At 50.0% G+C, this 15244-nt stretch overlaps 1 protein-coding gene across 2 annotated transcripts in view; it reads right to left on the minus strand.

Annotated features, from left to right (window-relative positions):
* Positions 1-15244, minus strand: part of LOC136004253 (junctophilin-3) — a 38060-nt gene that overhangs the window by 10265 nt on the left and 12551 nt on the right. Inside the window, exon 2 of one of the 2 annotated variants that reach the window (XM_065660590.1) lies at positions 9282-10063. The exons of the other annotated variant lie outside the window; for it this stretch is intronic. Coding sequence (XP_065516662.1) covers positions 9282-10063 — 782 coding nt within the window. Of the gene's footprint in view, positions 1-9281; positions 10064-15244 lie in introns of those variants that run through there. 2 annotated transcript variants of the gene reach the window in all.

A 15244-nucleotide genomic window follows, 5' to 3' on the forward strand; every position in this document is an offset into this window, starting at 1 on the left:
ATCAGCTCTGTTCCCAGACTGAAAGTCAAAACACAACGCTGCACCTGCTACTAAGAAGGAGAAAAACTGACTGCTACTACTAAACCCAGGACGTAGACCTACACAGAAATCTCAGCTGCAAACAGTAGTCACCAAATCAGCCCTAATAAAAGCAACATCAGATGCTAAAACACTGCAGAAATATGTTCCATGACAAGCTGCTGTCACGGCTCTCTGGAGCTCTGGTCCCCATGGGCTGAAAGGATGGAGGGGACAAGAATGTTTGGTTGAATTTCTTGTCATGTTGAGTGCTGCCTGGGGCTGACCTGGCCCCATGGCACATATCACCTGGTCCCCTGCACCCTCCATGGTGGGTGCAGGCAGAAGGGAGAGTGGTTGGGGGTGCCCTGGGCAGCCAGGCAGGGGTGGGCAGACCCCTCCGCAGTGTAAGTGTTGGTCACAGCCCTGATGGATGTGGGAGGGGAAAGAAACATACCATCTTGTTGTCACGGCAACGAGCAGCTCCTGCCTGCCTCAAACTTCAGAGCCCACCAGGAAGCCTCTTTCCTCATCCCTGCTGCCTGCATGGGTTTGTCTTGTCACCTGGGGATTTTTGAACACCCAGGAGCCCAAAAGCCAGACAGCATCCCCAAATATCCCTCTTCTCATGAGGCTTCTCAAGATGGGGGGCCATGCATGAGCTGCTGGGTCTGCAGTAGGGTTTGCCCACTCAGCCCCACTGCCTACCTGCACCCGCTTTGATCCTCAGCTGGAGAGTACTGCTCATCCCAGCGCATACCAAGCACCCTGTGGGATCCCCTGGATGGGATGCTGTTGCTGGGGATCTGCTGGGGCAGTAGGTGCCCCTGCTGATCCCCAAACACCAGCGTGCCCCGAGGCCAGCAGACAGGCCTGGGTTTGCAGGTCTGTGCTGCCTCCAAGGCAAAGCCTGTGAAAATTTCCACTTAAGCAGCCAGCAGCACAACAGGGGAAGGGACCCAGAGCCCAGCTCTACCAGGAGAGAATCTGGGCTTTTAATTATTTATGCTTCACCTCCATGCTGTGGTGATGAGTGACAGAGCAGACAGAGACACATCCAGATAAAGGAGAGAAGGCTGATGCCTGTTTCTCCAGAGAGAGCAGAGGTGAGCTGAAGGGCTACCAGACCCTGTACCAGTCCTGCCCCTCACCTCTCCCCTTGGAACAAAGTGCTTCATCCCTGGCTCTTCTCTCTGCCACTGTTATCCTGGAGGGTTTATCCCCAGGACCAAAGGGTTAGGAAGAGTTGCCACCTGTCATGGCTGTTTGATGATCCCCAGGGATGTTGCTCTGTTGGATGGGGACCAGCCATGGCTGCCTGACAGTGGGATGGCTGTGGGACAGCCTTGGTGACCAGCTTTGAACCCACAAACTCCATAAAGCAGTCCAACCCTGAGGAACTTCTGCTCAGGGTTCAGGGTAGAATCATCAAGACATCAAGACTCACAAGGATGCTTCATGTCAGGGTGTTCACTGACCCAGCCTTGCTTGGGTTCACAATCTCCAGCAGGTTTTGCTTTGGGTATGGATACCAGGTGTGCTTTAATTGAGCAGAATGAGTTTAGCAAAGCTATAGGATCTGGTCGCATCCTCCCTTCTGCTATCAAGGTCCATGAACAGGAGCTGGTGCTGCTGGCACAGAGCTCACCCATCTCCCATTGGGGTAAACCCAGACCGTCTCCCATGCTCCTGATGTTGAACCAGGAAAACCAACAGTCCACAAATAACTTTTCATGTGTCTGGAGGGTGACACACAGGGATGGGGTGGAGTGTATTTGGGCCACGGTTGCAGCGAGGCTCCGCTCTCCCCATAGGCAGCAAGCAGGCAGTGAAGGGCTGCTGCCCACCATTGAAAAGGGGTGGCAGAGGTGGGCTAAAATTGAAAAGGTCTCACCAGATGGTGGGCTGAGCACCAGGCACAGCCACATTGATGCCAAGATGGGATTTCAGGGTGCTCAGCACCCTGAAGAATTGGGAACTTTCTTAGTCACAACTTTAAAGAGGTAATCAGTTGGCTCTGTGGGTTAAAGCTCCCTGGGATTTTCGGGGGGAAATTTGCTTAGCAGGTTCTGTGGTCAAATCCTTTAATTTCCTGGATTAGGAAGCCAGGACAGCTAGTTATTTTCCTGCATGGAGGAAGCAACAGAAACCTCATTGCTTGAGGCTTTTCAAACTGACTGCAAGAGCACCCAAGGACTGTGAGCCCCCCCCAATGGCAGTGCCAGTCCCTCCAGCATCCCAATCTCTGGCTGTACTGGGAAGCAACACTCATGAACATCAGCAAGGAAAATGCTCAGTATTTTTTCTTCACTCTGCATTTTCATCTCAGTTGTGCTCCTGATACTGCTTTCTCCTCTCTCCGGGGAGGAAGGGGATTTGGGGGGGAAAGGAGCATGGAGGTGTTGGGGATATTGCTTCAGGGAAGCAGGTAGGAGGGCTGGGGGGGAGCACTATAGCCAGCAGGAACACATACCAGGAAACCCAAAAAGGGATAGCTGGGCAAGGGATAAAGCACACAGGTCTCCCTCACGAGAGGGGAAGGCAGCATAGCTGTAGCATAGGGACTTTCCCCTCAGCTCTCCTCTGCTATCAAAACTTTGGGGTGCAGCACTGCTGGGATGCAGCATGGGAGCAAGCAGGGACGTGTCACAGCTGCTCCCACTGACACAGCCAGGAGGTTTAGGGGGCTGGGATGCTACAGTCAGCACCTAATCCTTGGGCCTGCCAGGTTTGGATGTACCCCCACCAGTCTCCTTGCACCCCACGGAGGATGAGGATGAGGATAGAGGAGAGCAACGAGGCTGCGAGCCAGGCAGCTGTGCAGGCCCTGGGGGAGGATCTCTCCCTTCCCTCATGAAGGTCACTGATAAAAGCAACACTACAGTTTCTGCTCATTGAATATGAAAAAGAGCAGAAAGGAAAATCAGGGGCTAGATTTTTGTTGCTGCTGTTGGCTTTTCCTTTATTTTTTTCCCCCATCTGATGAAGGGCTGCTCCACCCAGAAGCTAGCAGGTATCAGCATGAAGAAGAGGATTAGCCATCCTTTTCTTCAGTTCATTCCCTCTTCCCTGTGTTGTGCAGTCAGTCAGGGTGGGCAGGAGATTGTTGTGTTAATGGGGGCATCTAACACTGCTCAGGGGGCTATCATCACCCTGCACCAAGAAGGGCTGATTCTGCAGCAGGAGAGCAGTGCCAGCCACTCAGCCCACATGCTAAGCCATTAAAAGGCTTAGATCAGAAACCAAGCAGATGATCTGGGCTGTGACGGGCTGCTGTGTGATGCTAAGAGGAGGAAGAGGAGAAGGAGGCGGCAGCCTCCCCTTTGGCCCCCCATGCCATCTCCCCCCCACCTCCTGCCCAGCTCTCCAGGGCAGCCCCTTCCCATGGAAGCTGTGGCTGGCAGGAGTGAATCACCCTCCCGTTCTTCCTGCTGCACTGCTGGATGGTGCCATCCCTGCCTGTTTCCATCTGGTCTTGCTGAAAAAACAACCATGCTCTGGCACTGGCACAGCTCTCCTATCCCAGCTTTGCCACACATCCCAAGACCCTTCTCCAGCTTCATTCTATGGCAAAACCATCCCCTCAAGCTGCACTCTGCTGTGGACCTGCTGTAACACAAGCCGTGTCTGCCAGGACTGCATAATTTCGGAGATCTTCCCCGATGAGCACAGGGAGCAGATCCGACTGGGACCATGGCAAATCCAACAGGCTGTGAATCTCTGCCCTGACCATGTTATTTCATCAGGACCTAGCAATGTTGGAAATAATTATAAAAATGCATGTCACACACCTGGGCCGTGGAGCCAGGGTGGTTTAGTTCATATATGGCTCAGAAGAGAGGGAAGGCGGTGGGAGCCACCAAGTTGGGAGTCATGGTTGAAGGATGGGAGAGCAATGAAAAGATAGGGGCTAGCAAAATCCACACTGAGCTGCTCTCTTATAAGCTAAAAAGGACCCTGCTGAGGTTTTTCCAGTTGGATTATTTTGTAAAGCATCTTTCCTATGAAAGGCACTTAATTTTCCAGCCTGTTCATGTCTGTGAATGGATGTGCCCCTCCAGCCCTGCACTGCAGTGCAAAGAGGTAGCTAGCAGTCAGGGACTCGCAGAGCTGGCCCTGCACAGGCATACCACCTAGTCCTGACTTTTGACACATCCACAAAAAAGCTTAATGCTGCAAATCCTGTCTGAGCAGGAAGTTATTAAATTGGCATTGCAGTAGGACTTATTCACAGTGCAGACAGCAGATCCCTCAAGAGCTGGTAATGAGTAAGGATGCAATGCTCTGGGATGCCATCTGGGGATCTGCTATTCCTCAGGTGTCCTAAACTAGAGATGGAAATTATGCTTGCCAGTGAGTCAGATGTACCTATGTCATCCCAGCTGACAGCGGCACAGGGATGGGAGGAATAACAGATGATCCTAATCTCTGCTGCCACAGTATTGCCTGACTCCTGTCACACACAGGAGCTTGTGCACAGGCAGGAGGGGGGCAGGGAGGGCACTGGAACAGGCTGCCCAGGGGGGTTGTGGAGTCTCCTACACTGGAGATATTCAAGGCCCGCCTGGACAAGTTCCTGTGTGATGTACTGTAGGTTACCCTGCTCTTGCAGGGGGGTTGGACTAGATGATCTTTTTAGGTCCCTTCCAACCCTTGGGATTCTGTGATTCTGTGATTCTGTGAGGGGACAGAGGGAAGGAGCTGGCAGGAAGGAAAGACAGTGTGCTGTGACGCAGCTCAGCTCTGTGTCAATGGTAAAGCCTGCTGGAGGCTGTCAGCCCTGGTCTTTGCACAGGAGCTGGTTGGGGGGAGAGAGGGCAGGAAGGAAAAAGAAAATGCTGCCATAGAGAATTACTTCCTGTCCCAGCTGATCTCAGCCCTTGAGTTACCTCCATCCATCCCCTCTGTGTTTTCCTCCCTTTCTCATTGCATGCCTCAAGGAAAGGATGAAGAGACTGGGAAAGGATGGAGGGTGCATGCTCTCCCTGCACGAGACCCAGAGGGTAACAGATGATGCAGTCAGTGACCCCACTGGTCCCCAACTAATGCAAAGCCCCAAGCTCTAGCTGGCTTGCATGGCCTCAGCCAAGAAAGGGCCATTTCTCTAAGGGACCATAAGTAGAGGAACTGGCCCCAGAGGCGCCCAAAGAAGGGCTGGACAAGGCAGAGGGAGGCCCTGACACAATTGGTTTGATCCCTGAAGCATTTGCTCAGCCCCATCCCCACAGCCAGTTCTGCTGTGACTCACTTTAGCTTCAGTCCACTGCTGGTTCATCCCTACCATCCCAACCTGAGAAAGGGCACACAAAACCCTTCTGGGGCCACAGCATTCCCCTTAACCCATATTCCTCCTCCCCGCCTCCATCTGCAGCAAAAGCTCCACTGGCAGCATGAGGCAGGGATTAGGGTGAGACTAATGTGGGAGCCCTGTAGCCACTTCCCCCAGGCATCAGAAAAGCCAGCAGAAACCTTAAATCAAATGCAGCTAAGTACAATTGCAAAGCTGCAGGCACAGGCCTGAGAGAGCATTAAGCAGCATTATCATGGCTCGGTGTACTGCCAGTAGTGACATTACCGCAACTTAAAATGTTTGGGATCAGAACTGCAGAATCTATTCTTTTCTGTGGGTTTTGCCTGGGCTGCATTCCCATTTTTCTGAAGAAAATATCTGTTTGGCTTAAACAACCTTCCACACTTTTCTGTTCAGCTGTCTGGGACTTTTCTTGCCTCCCTGCTCCCCATCATACTTCAAACGCAAACAAATACTTTGCCCTCACTGCAGCATCCTGAAAGAGCATTCATGCTGAGTCCAAACATTTTCCTTTACCTGTCCTCACTACCAGGTTGCCTTTATTCACTTCCTTTTCCTTTTTTTTTTTTCCAGTTTCCTTTTCTGAAGTTGAATGACACTGTACTCCTCCCAAGACTATTGAGCTTAATTATATTTTCTCATCATTGGTGAATGTCTCAGCTATAATTATGCCTGGAAATGTGTTACTTAGGACTAACCTGAGAGCAGCATCCTCTCCAGGGTGCTAGGTCATCAGCTGCTCCAAAGTGCTGTTATTTAAGGTGCTGAACAACAGGGTCCCGCAAAGCTTGTGCTGAGTGCTTGCCAAATGCTACCTGTCTTGGACTCATATCCCTAGCACTAGTGATGGCCCTGCCTCTCATAAGTAGTCCAGCCACTAATTACAAAACCTTGAACTGTGGTAGCAGAAAAAAACCCCGGAGAGAATTAGGGTTTATTTGCCTTGCATTAAAACTACCATCATCTGCTGCTGAGAGCTGGAGTCAGTCCTAATCTCTCCCATATGCTCCACATACATCTATCCTCCACGGCTGGTGGATGTGCTGAAAGCCAAAGGGTGAGGATGAGCTTCCTGGCCCACCTCTCTTGCCTGGATATTATATTTTAGTTGACCATGACACACCAGTGCCTATGGCAACTTGCTTTAGGTATCAATGTTAGCACTAGAGATGGGAGCCAGCATCTCTAGTGCATCCTTCATCCTTCCAGGGTAGCAGCAGAAGAATGATGGCTCTTGGCTGATAGGAGAGGGGAATGGAGCACCCCATAGCACAAAGAGGACACCCTGCACCTTCATTTTAGACAGGCTGAAAAAGGGCTTCTCCCTTGGCTCCCTCTGAAAACCCACAGTTGATCTCAGTGGTAGTTTTTCAGACCTGATTCACAACTCTTCTCACCCATTAACTTTATACGAACTATTTCAGCAAATGGGAGATATAAGAGGAAAGAAAGTCTTATTTCATTTTAAATGCATCAAAGAAAATTTGAAAGAATCATCTACTGAACATAAAATTTATTCCTTAAATGATCTAAATTTCCTGTGTCACAGATAACATTGTACGTTGTTCAGACTAAAACAACTTTAAGAATCCAATTTACTTGTCTCCAGTACACTATGTTTTTAGCCTACTTTCCTCAGGAAATGGGGCTTACTTATGTGATTGTGCTGTTTATCTATATGTCATCACTCCTACACTAATAACTTTTGAACGTGTTGGCCAATTCCAACCAAATCTGACAGAGTGGTAGAGTTTTCAAAAATACTGAAATCTTACAAATTTAATGAAATACGTGGGTGGGCACATATTTTCTCCCACCAAGGGAAAGGCTGCATAGTGAACTCAGACATAATATTAGACAGGAAAGAATACATACACACACAGGCACATACACAGACACATACCAGTGCTGTTATAAAATCCCCAGGTGTTGGTAAGCAAGAGCTCATGTTGGTATTAAACAGAGGATATTGTACCCTTGAGACCCAGAGCCACCAAAAAGAGCATCAGTATTCCTCCACTAATGCACCTACTGCCTATGTTGTGCATTTCTTTCCATTTGGACAATGCAACTTGGGATGGGCACTGCAGGGGAGTGTTTATTAATTTAGAAACTTTAAAATTAATAAGATTTATTATATGGAAGCCTTTCTAGCTGGTTCTAGATTTGTAAAAGCTTGCGATCTTTTGGTTCTGCATGCTGAGAGACCGTCTCTGCAAAAGCCCTCACAAAAGGGAAGAGCTTGAGCTGAAGGAACACAGATTTCAGACTAGCATATTGAAGTCCTTGGGCCTCTCCTGAGTGCAGCTAAATTGCATACCCAAGACACCCTCCAAGACCTTGGGGCTGAGCCTGTTCATATCTCTTCCAATTACCACTCTTGTGGTTTTCCAGGACCATTACCACCTGGGGATGGAGGATGTTAGGTTCTTAGACCTGGCATCCCACAGCGGACTAGAGCTCCACATTTCCAGGATTCAGGCATTTCTACTGAGGCATTCACATTCCCAGATGACAGGGTAAAATATGGTCTTTCTGTTGCTCTGTAGTCTTTTTCCTACCTGGCAATCTAGTGGGATTTTTTAAATTTTTTTTTCAAATCTTTGACAATTTGGTACATCAGCTCAAAAACATTATCAAGCCCAAATATGCTCCCAAAGCAGGCCTGGGAGTCTCATTCATATTGCAGATAAGTCATCATCAGACATGCTGATAAAGTTTTCAAGTGTGAGTTTGCATACAAATGATCCAGACCCAACAACTAATCCAGCACAGGAGACTGAGGAGGTACCTGGGTTTTGGCCTAGCCCTAGAACCTTTTCCCCAGCCTAGCTGCTATATGTAGCATTTGCTCATAAAAGAGAAAGGAATGATCATGCTCTAATAAACCATCTCCAGAAAGTGATACAAAGAGCCCTGAATTCAAGAGAGTAGCCTTTCCTCCTCAGCTCACCTCTCGTCTAGGAGCTCGCTGAAAATCACGATGCTCCAGACACATCTTGGGAGCCATCTAGAAGGTGCTCAGTTGTCCCTGCTTTGAGCTGGGAGTTGGACCCTATTTCAAACTAAATTAGACATTACTCCTTTCCCCCACTCCCTCCTGCTCATTTTCAACCAGATCAGGTCCATGCCCTGAATCACCAAGCAGTTCCATGATGGCTACAGCCAGCCAGGAGAGGAAGAGGCTTCTTGAGGCTTGTAAGGATTATTTGGGCATCCAGATCTGCTACTTTCTAGCAGAGACTCAGGCAGGGCAAACCCTCCCCAGGCATCAGCTGCAGCCAGTGATTTGACTGCTTTTCCACTCAAAACATCTTTTGGGAACAGAAATAGCTGGAAATCCTCCCAGTGCAGGCTAACCTGGTTGCCTAAGATGGTTCCTCTTGGCTATAAGTCAGACAGGATAGGAGCAAACAACATCTCAGGAGCTCTTCTGCTAAGGGCATCATCCTGCTTATTAAAGAGGCTAGGGAGAAATGGAATAAATAACCCAATAGCTCCTAAGTGACAGATATCAACCCCACACCATGACCCACAAGTGTAGTCACACCACGGTGCAACCACCCCCTGCACAGGCTACACTGCTCTGGGTGACCCTGCATAGCCTTGCCAGTTGGGTTGGGAAGAGTGTGCGTCCACAGCCCACTTGGAATTAGCAGGAGGACAAATCATCTTGTATTTACCCCATTTTGAACACCACCCATGAGACCTGGACAAGCCCAGCAGCTTGGCTTTCCAGGATGCTGCTTGCTCCAACTTTGTGGTTCAGCCAGCACCAACTGCTGCCTGCACTGGCAGACACCCACTGCAATGCTTTCCTGCCTCCAGCAGCTTCCCTAAAACATTCCACTGAGCACCTATACTGCAAAAAGTCTTTTTCCACTTCTCCCATCAAACTGCAGCCATCGGGGCAGGACCTCTGCTGAGACATCATGTTGGTATGGAGACCACCTTACCTGGATGCTGCGATCTCTGCTTTCTGCTTGGCGATGGTGGCTGCCCGCTCAGCCGCCTCGACAGCCCGATCCACCTTCTCACGGATCTTGCTGGCCCGCAGCGGGATGAGGTTCTTCCTCTTGCCGCTGACCAGGATGTTCTGCTTGTATTTTCCCTCCTCCTTGGTGCCATCAGGGAAGGTCATGCAGCCATAGCCATGGCGCTTGTTGTTGGCCCATTCTCCCTCGTACTTCAGCCCATCCGAGCGTTGGCTCACCCCGAAGCCCGACCGTTTGTCATTCTTCCATTCGCCAACGTAGATCTCAGTGGTGGTGGCGTCAATGTCATCTTCGATGACAGAGAGCTCGGCTTCACCCTCACCCAGGCTGATGGTGGAGTTGATGTCGCTGGCGGTGGAGCTCACTGTGCTCATTCCGGCTTCACTCCGGAAAGAGCTCTGCTTGCTCCGCTGGCTGGCCAACGAGCTCTTGGACTCAGACTTACGAAGCTTGAGCCCACTCAGCAGCGACCGTCGAAATATGCCCTTCTTCTTGCTCTTGAGGATCTCAGCATCGCTATGGGCCATGAGGACAAAGCCACCCCGGGAGATGGCAGAACTGCCAGCCACTGCTGGCAAAGAGTCGGGGTGCAGCGCCGTGCCGTTAGTGTGTTCGCTGCGCAGGGAGTTGATAGACGTCCTCAGGGGTGACCTGATAACTGCAGCCATGCCGTAGGGAACGCTCTGCCTAACGCCGTAACCCTGGCGCATCCCTCCGACCCACTGGCCCTGGTATGTCCCTGGGAAGAGGAGACAAAAGCAAACAGGGGCTTCATGGCATGGCATCTTGTAGAGCGCTAATGACATCAAACTGCTCTGCAAGCAGTTTGGTTAGTGGGAGCAGCGAAGTGCAGCTCTGAATCCCAGTCCCATCTCCATGACAAGGATTGTAATGTCACGCTGTGGGAGGAAAAAATAACATCTTGGTTGGATTGCAGGCTTGCACTCCAACTGTAGCACGGAAATATTAGAAACCAGCCAAGGTATCACCAAGCAGGGAGCGATGCTTCGAGGTACTGTCCCTCATTTGAAAGGGAAGGGAGTGGGGAGATGGGGTAGGGGAATTGTTATCTGGGATCAGAATCCAATCCTGTCCTCTGTCCATGCTGCCATCAGTGATCAAAACAGTTGGTATATTACAATGCATTTATTTATATACATAATGACTTTCATCCAGCATGTAGCGGAAGGGAGCTGCTCTATAGAAATAAAAGCCTCATGAGGAGAGATCCATTTGGTTATTCTCCTTGGAAATGTGCCCCTGTTTGAACTCCTACATTTGTGTGGGCACTTCCTGGAGTTGCTTAATTGGTCATTAGTGGGATGAAAAACACACACTGCAGCACTGCAAATGGAGGCACAAGAAATCCACCCAGCCGAGGAAGCGCAACTGGAGCTTAACATCTGCCCTGTGCACTGAAATATCCAGTGGTAATCTTCCCCAGGGTTTGTAATCAATTCCCCTCCTGGAGCTCAGTGATTGGCACGCTTTCACACTTCATCCCAGCTGGTTGAACTGTGTGGCTTGGTTTTATTCTTAGGATGTCTTAATCTTCTCTGGACTAGCTCAAAATGCAGCGATGGGAGGTGTCCCCGCCCACAGCGGGGAGGTTGGAACTAGATGATCTTAAGGTCATTTCCAACCCAAACTATTCTATGATTCTATGATTCTGTGATAGATTCTATTGGTTGATATTCAAGGATCACCTGCTACAAGCTCAGGAGTGCTGCATCCCAACTAGAAGGAAGTGCAGCAGGAGGGCCAGGAGACCTCCTTGGATGGATAAGGAGCTGCTGAGGAAAATTCAAAGGAAAAAAGAGGCTTATAAAAAATGGAAGCAAGGACAGGCGGCCTGGGTAGAGTACAGGGATGTTGTCCGGGAAGCTAGGGACCAGGTTAGGAAGGCTAAGGCCCAGTTAGAATTAAACCTAGCCAGGGATGTTAAGGATAACAGGAAGGGATTCTACAGGTATGTAGCAAACAAAAAACAGACTAGGGACAACATAGGCCCCCTGAGGAAGCTTTCGAGAGAACTGGCTACACAGGATTTGGAGAAGGCTGAGGTTGTGAATGAATTCTTTGCCTCTGTCTTCACTGGCAAAGGCTCTGACTGCACCACCCAAATCTTAGAAGGTAGATGCAGGGACTGTGAGAATGAAGACCTTGGGCCCACTGTAGGAGAGGATCTGGTTCGAGAACATCTTAAAAATCTGAACGTGCACAAGTCCATGGGACCTGATGAAATCTATCTGCGGGTCCTGAAGGAGCTGGCGAATGAAGTTGCTAAGCCACTGGCCATTGTAATTGAAAAATCATGGCAGTCAGGTGAAGTTCCTGACGACTGGAAAAAGGGAAATATAACCCCCATTTTCAAGAAGGGGAAAATGGAAGACCCGGGGAATTACAGACCAGTCAGTCTCACCTCTGTGCCTGTTAAAATCTTGGAGCACATTCTCCTGGACAGCATGCTAAGGCACATGAAAAACAACAAGGTGTTTGGTGACAGCCAGCATGGCTTCACTAAGGGGAAATCCTGCCTGACCAATTTGGTGGCCTTCTATGATGGGGATACAGAATTGATGGACAAAGTTAAAGCAGTTGATGTCATCTACCTGGACTTGTGCAAAGCGTTTGACACTGTCCCACACGACATCCTTCTCTCTAAATTGGAGAGATATCAATTTGATGGATGAACCACTGGGTGGATAAAGAACTGGCTGGATGGCCGCACACAAAGAGTTGTGGTCAATGGCTCGATGTCCGACTGGAGACCGGTAACGAGTGGTGTCCCTCAGGGATCGGTGTTGGGACCGGTCTTGTTTAACATCTTCATCACTGACGTGGACAGTGGGATTGAGTGCGCCCTCAGCAAGTTTGCCGATGACACCAAGCTGTGTGGTCCGGTTGATATGCTGGAGGGAAGGGATGCCATCCAGAGGGACCTTGACACACTTGTAAGGTGGGCTGATGCCAACCTTATGAAGTTCAACATGACAAGTGCAAGGTCCTACACCTGGGTCGGAGTAATCCCAGGCACAGCTACAGGTTGGGCAAAGAACATGAGACAGAGCAAGTCCTTGATCAGAGTAACCATTACTTAGCAACAATTAAAAACATCAGTGTTATCAGCGTTGTTCTAAGGCTGAAAGTAAAAAATACAGCACTGCACCAGCTACTAAGAAGGGGAAAAATAACTGTTACAGCTGAACCCAGGACAAATCCATTTTGGGGTCTCCAAGAACATGAAACAATTGATGTCACAGAATCATAGAATAGTTAGGGTTGGAAAGGACCTCAAGATCATCTAGTTCCAACCCCCCTGCCATAGGCAGGGACACCTCACACTAAACCATCCCACCCAAGGTTTCATCCAACCTGGCCTTGAACACTGCCAGGGATGGAGCACTTACAACCCCCCTGGGCAACCGATTCCAGTCCCTCACCACCCTAACAGGAAAGAATTTCCTCATATCCAATCTAAACTTCCCCTGTTTAAGTTTTAACCCGTTACCCCTTGTCCTGTCACTAAAGTCCCTGATGAAGTCCCCAGCATCCCCATAGGCCCCCTTCAGGTACTGGAAGGCTTCTATGAGGTCTCCACGCAGCCTTCTCTTCTCCAGGCTGAACAGCCCCAACTTCCTCAACCTATCTTCATATGGGAGGTGCTCCAGTCCCCTGATCATCCTCGTGGCCCTCCTCTGGACTTGTTCCAGCAGTTCCATGTCCTTTTTATGTTGAGGACACCAGAATTGCACACAATACTCCAAGTGAGGTCTCACGAGAGCAGAGTAGAGGGGCAGGATCACCTCTTTCGACCTGCTGGTCATGCTCCTTTTGATGCAGCCCAGGATACGGTTGGCTTTCTGGGCTGCGAGCGCACACTGCTGGCTCATGTTCATTTTCTCATCGACCAGCACCCCCAAGTCCTTCTCTGCAGGGCTGATCTGAATCTCTTCTCTGCCCAACCTGTAGCTGTACTTGGGATTGCTCCAACCCAGGTGTAGGACCTTGCACTTGTCATGGCCCCATGGCTCTCCCCATGCCCAGCAGCACCCTGGAATGGTCTCTGTGGTAGGGAGAAACCATCTTGCTGTCCATTCATCCTTTTCAGACCTTGCACCATCTCATTCCCCTTTCTGGCTTCTTCACAGAGCATCTTGGCAGGACAACCAGCAGGCGATGGGCAGCAGCTGGGTGAGAGACATTTTCCCCAGCACCCTGAGCACCCCTACAAAGGGAGCCCCCAAGATGATTGGGATGTCCTCACACCATGCTCAGACTCCTGTTTCCCCTAGAGATAGATTCCATGGGTTTCAGGGAAAGATACCAGTGCGCACAAGGGGACAGGGAGAAAAGGTCCTGCGCGAGATCTGCCAGGGCCTGCCCTGCCCATGCCCTGGACTCCCTTTCCCTTGGCTGGTCCCTTGACCTCCCCATCCCCAGCAAATCTGCAGCTGATAAAAACCCACGGAATAAACCAAAGCACCATAAAGCAGACATGGCCCTTTGCTGAAAACCAGAGGCAGCAGCAAAGAGCAGAACAAAGTGCTGTTGGAGCAAGCGTGACAGCACATCTCAGCTGGAGCAGAGGCAGCAAGTTGGTCACAGCAGGTTACAGCTGCAGCGTATCTCCAGCAAGGCAGAGGTGCCCAGGAAACTGTCATCTTTGCATGGCCTTAAAACCTACTCCTAGAATTGCACAGCTGCCAGGAACAATCTCTGCATTTCCTTGCCAAGACTGATTTTTCTAAGCAGAGGATGCAAGGGCTTGAGGAGTGATCCCATCCAGCCAGTCCATCCTGCTTCTCCCCTCCCGGCACCACAGAGCAACTCCCATCAGAGAGCAAAACCCACACCCTAAGTCTGCTTTCATGGCTGGTGTTGCTTTCCTGATTGCTTCCCTGCTGGAGGCAGCAGCATGGATTACCTCTGCAGACTGCCTAGGAGGGCACGGTCACCTCCCTGATGGCCACCAAGACATCTGGCCACCTTCATTGACCTCCAGCAGATCAAAGAGCTTCCTTCCAGACTGCTGAGTTCATCTGTCCTTCCTCACCCAAGCAGCACTCCTTCCTTCATCTGACTTCATTATATTTTAAACCCCTAAATATCCCAGGATCTGTCCATGAATACTGGAAGGTCTCAGAGCCATCCAATCTTCATTGCTAAGCAATGCCACCTCCTCCCCTTGCACTGCTCAGCTTAACCTCTGCCCCCTAACATTTGCAGACATGCACACAAAGCTTAATCTCATGAGGAGCTGGGAGACTCTTTCTCCCTTCAGAGGAGACAGGGGTTTACGATTTTCCACTTTACATGCCAGGATGGAACAGCTATAGCAGTTTCATTGCTTGGGGGCTGAAAATGGAGCGTGCAATGAGAAGCTTGTGCAGTGGGGACAGTAGGATCCGCCTGGGTGTAATGGGATAAGCACATCTGATGCAAAAGGTCCCCAGACTGATCTGCTGAGGTGCTGAATGGAGGTCCTCAGGGACTTCAGTACACATGTAGAGAGCTGAGCACCTCCCAGGGTCGGGGCAGATAAATACCCTCTTTTAACTGTGTGCAAGAGGGGAACATGCCTCCATTGGCATGGGAAGCAGGGAGCAAGCCAACAGTTCTGCAATTCTGGCCTCAAGCTGATTGCATTGCCCAAGACAGGTCCATATGGAAAAGAGGCAGACATTGTGATAGAGGAGAATTGCTGGGGAAGAAAATGTGCCAAGCTCTTCCCCCACCCATACAGGTCACTCTTATGGCTGCCTCCAAGATGCCACTAATATCCATCCCACTTCTAGTGGCCCTTTTGCACTGGTCAAAAAGGATGAAGAGCAGCCAAGAAAGTCTTGGTCATGGAAAGAAAAATCTCCTGAGGTAGGTAATTTGTGACTTCCTATGGTAATACAACCGAAGCAGCAAT

This window comes from Lathamus discolor, chromosome W (assembly GCF_037157495.1).
Source record: "Lathamus discolor isolate bLatDis1 chromosome W, bLatDis1.hap1, whole genome shotgun sequence".
NCBI classification, from domain to species: Eukaryota; Metazoa; Chordata; class Aves; order Psittaciformes; family Psittacidae; genus Lathamus; species Lathamus discolor.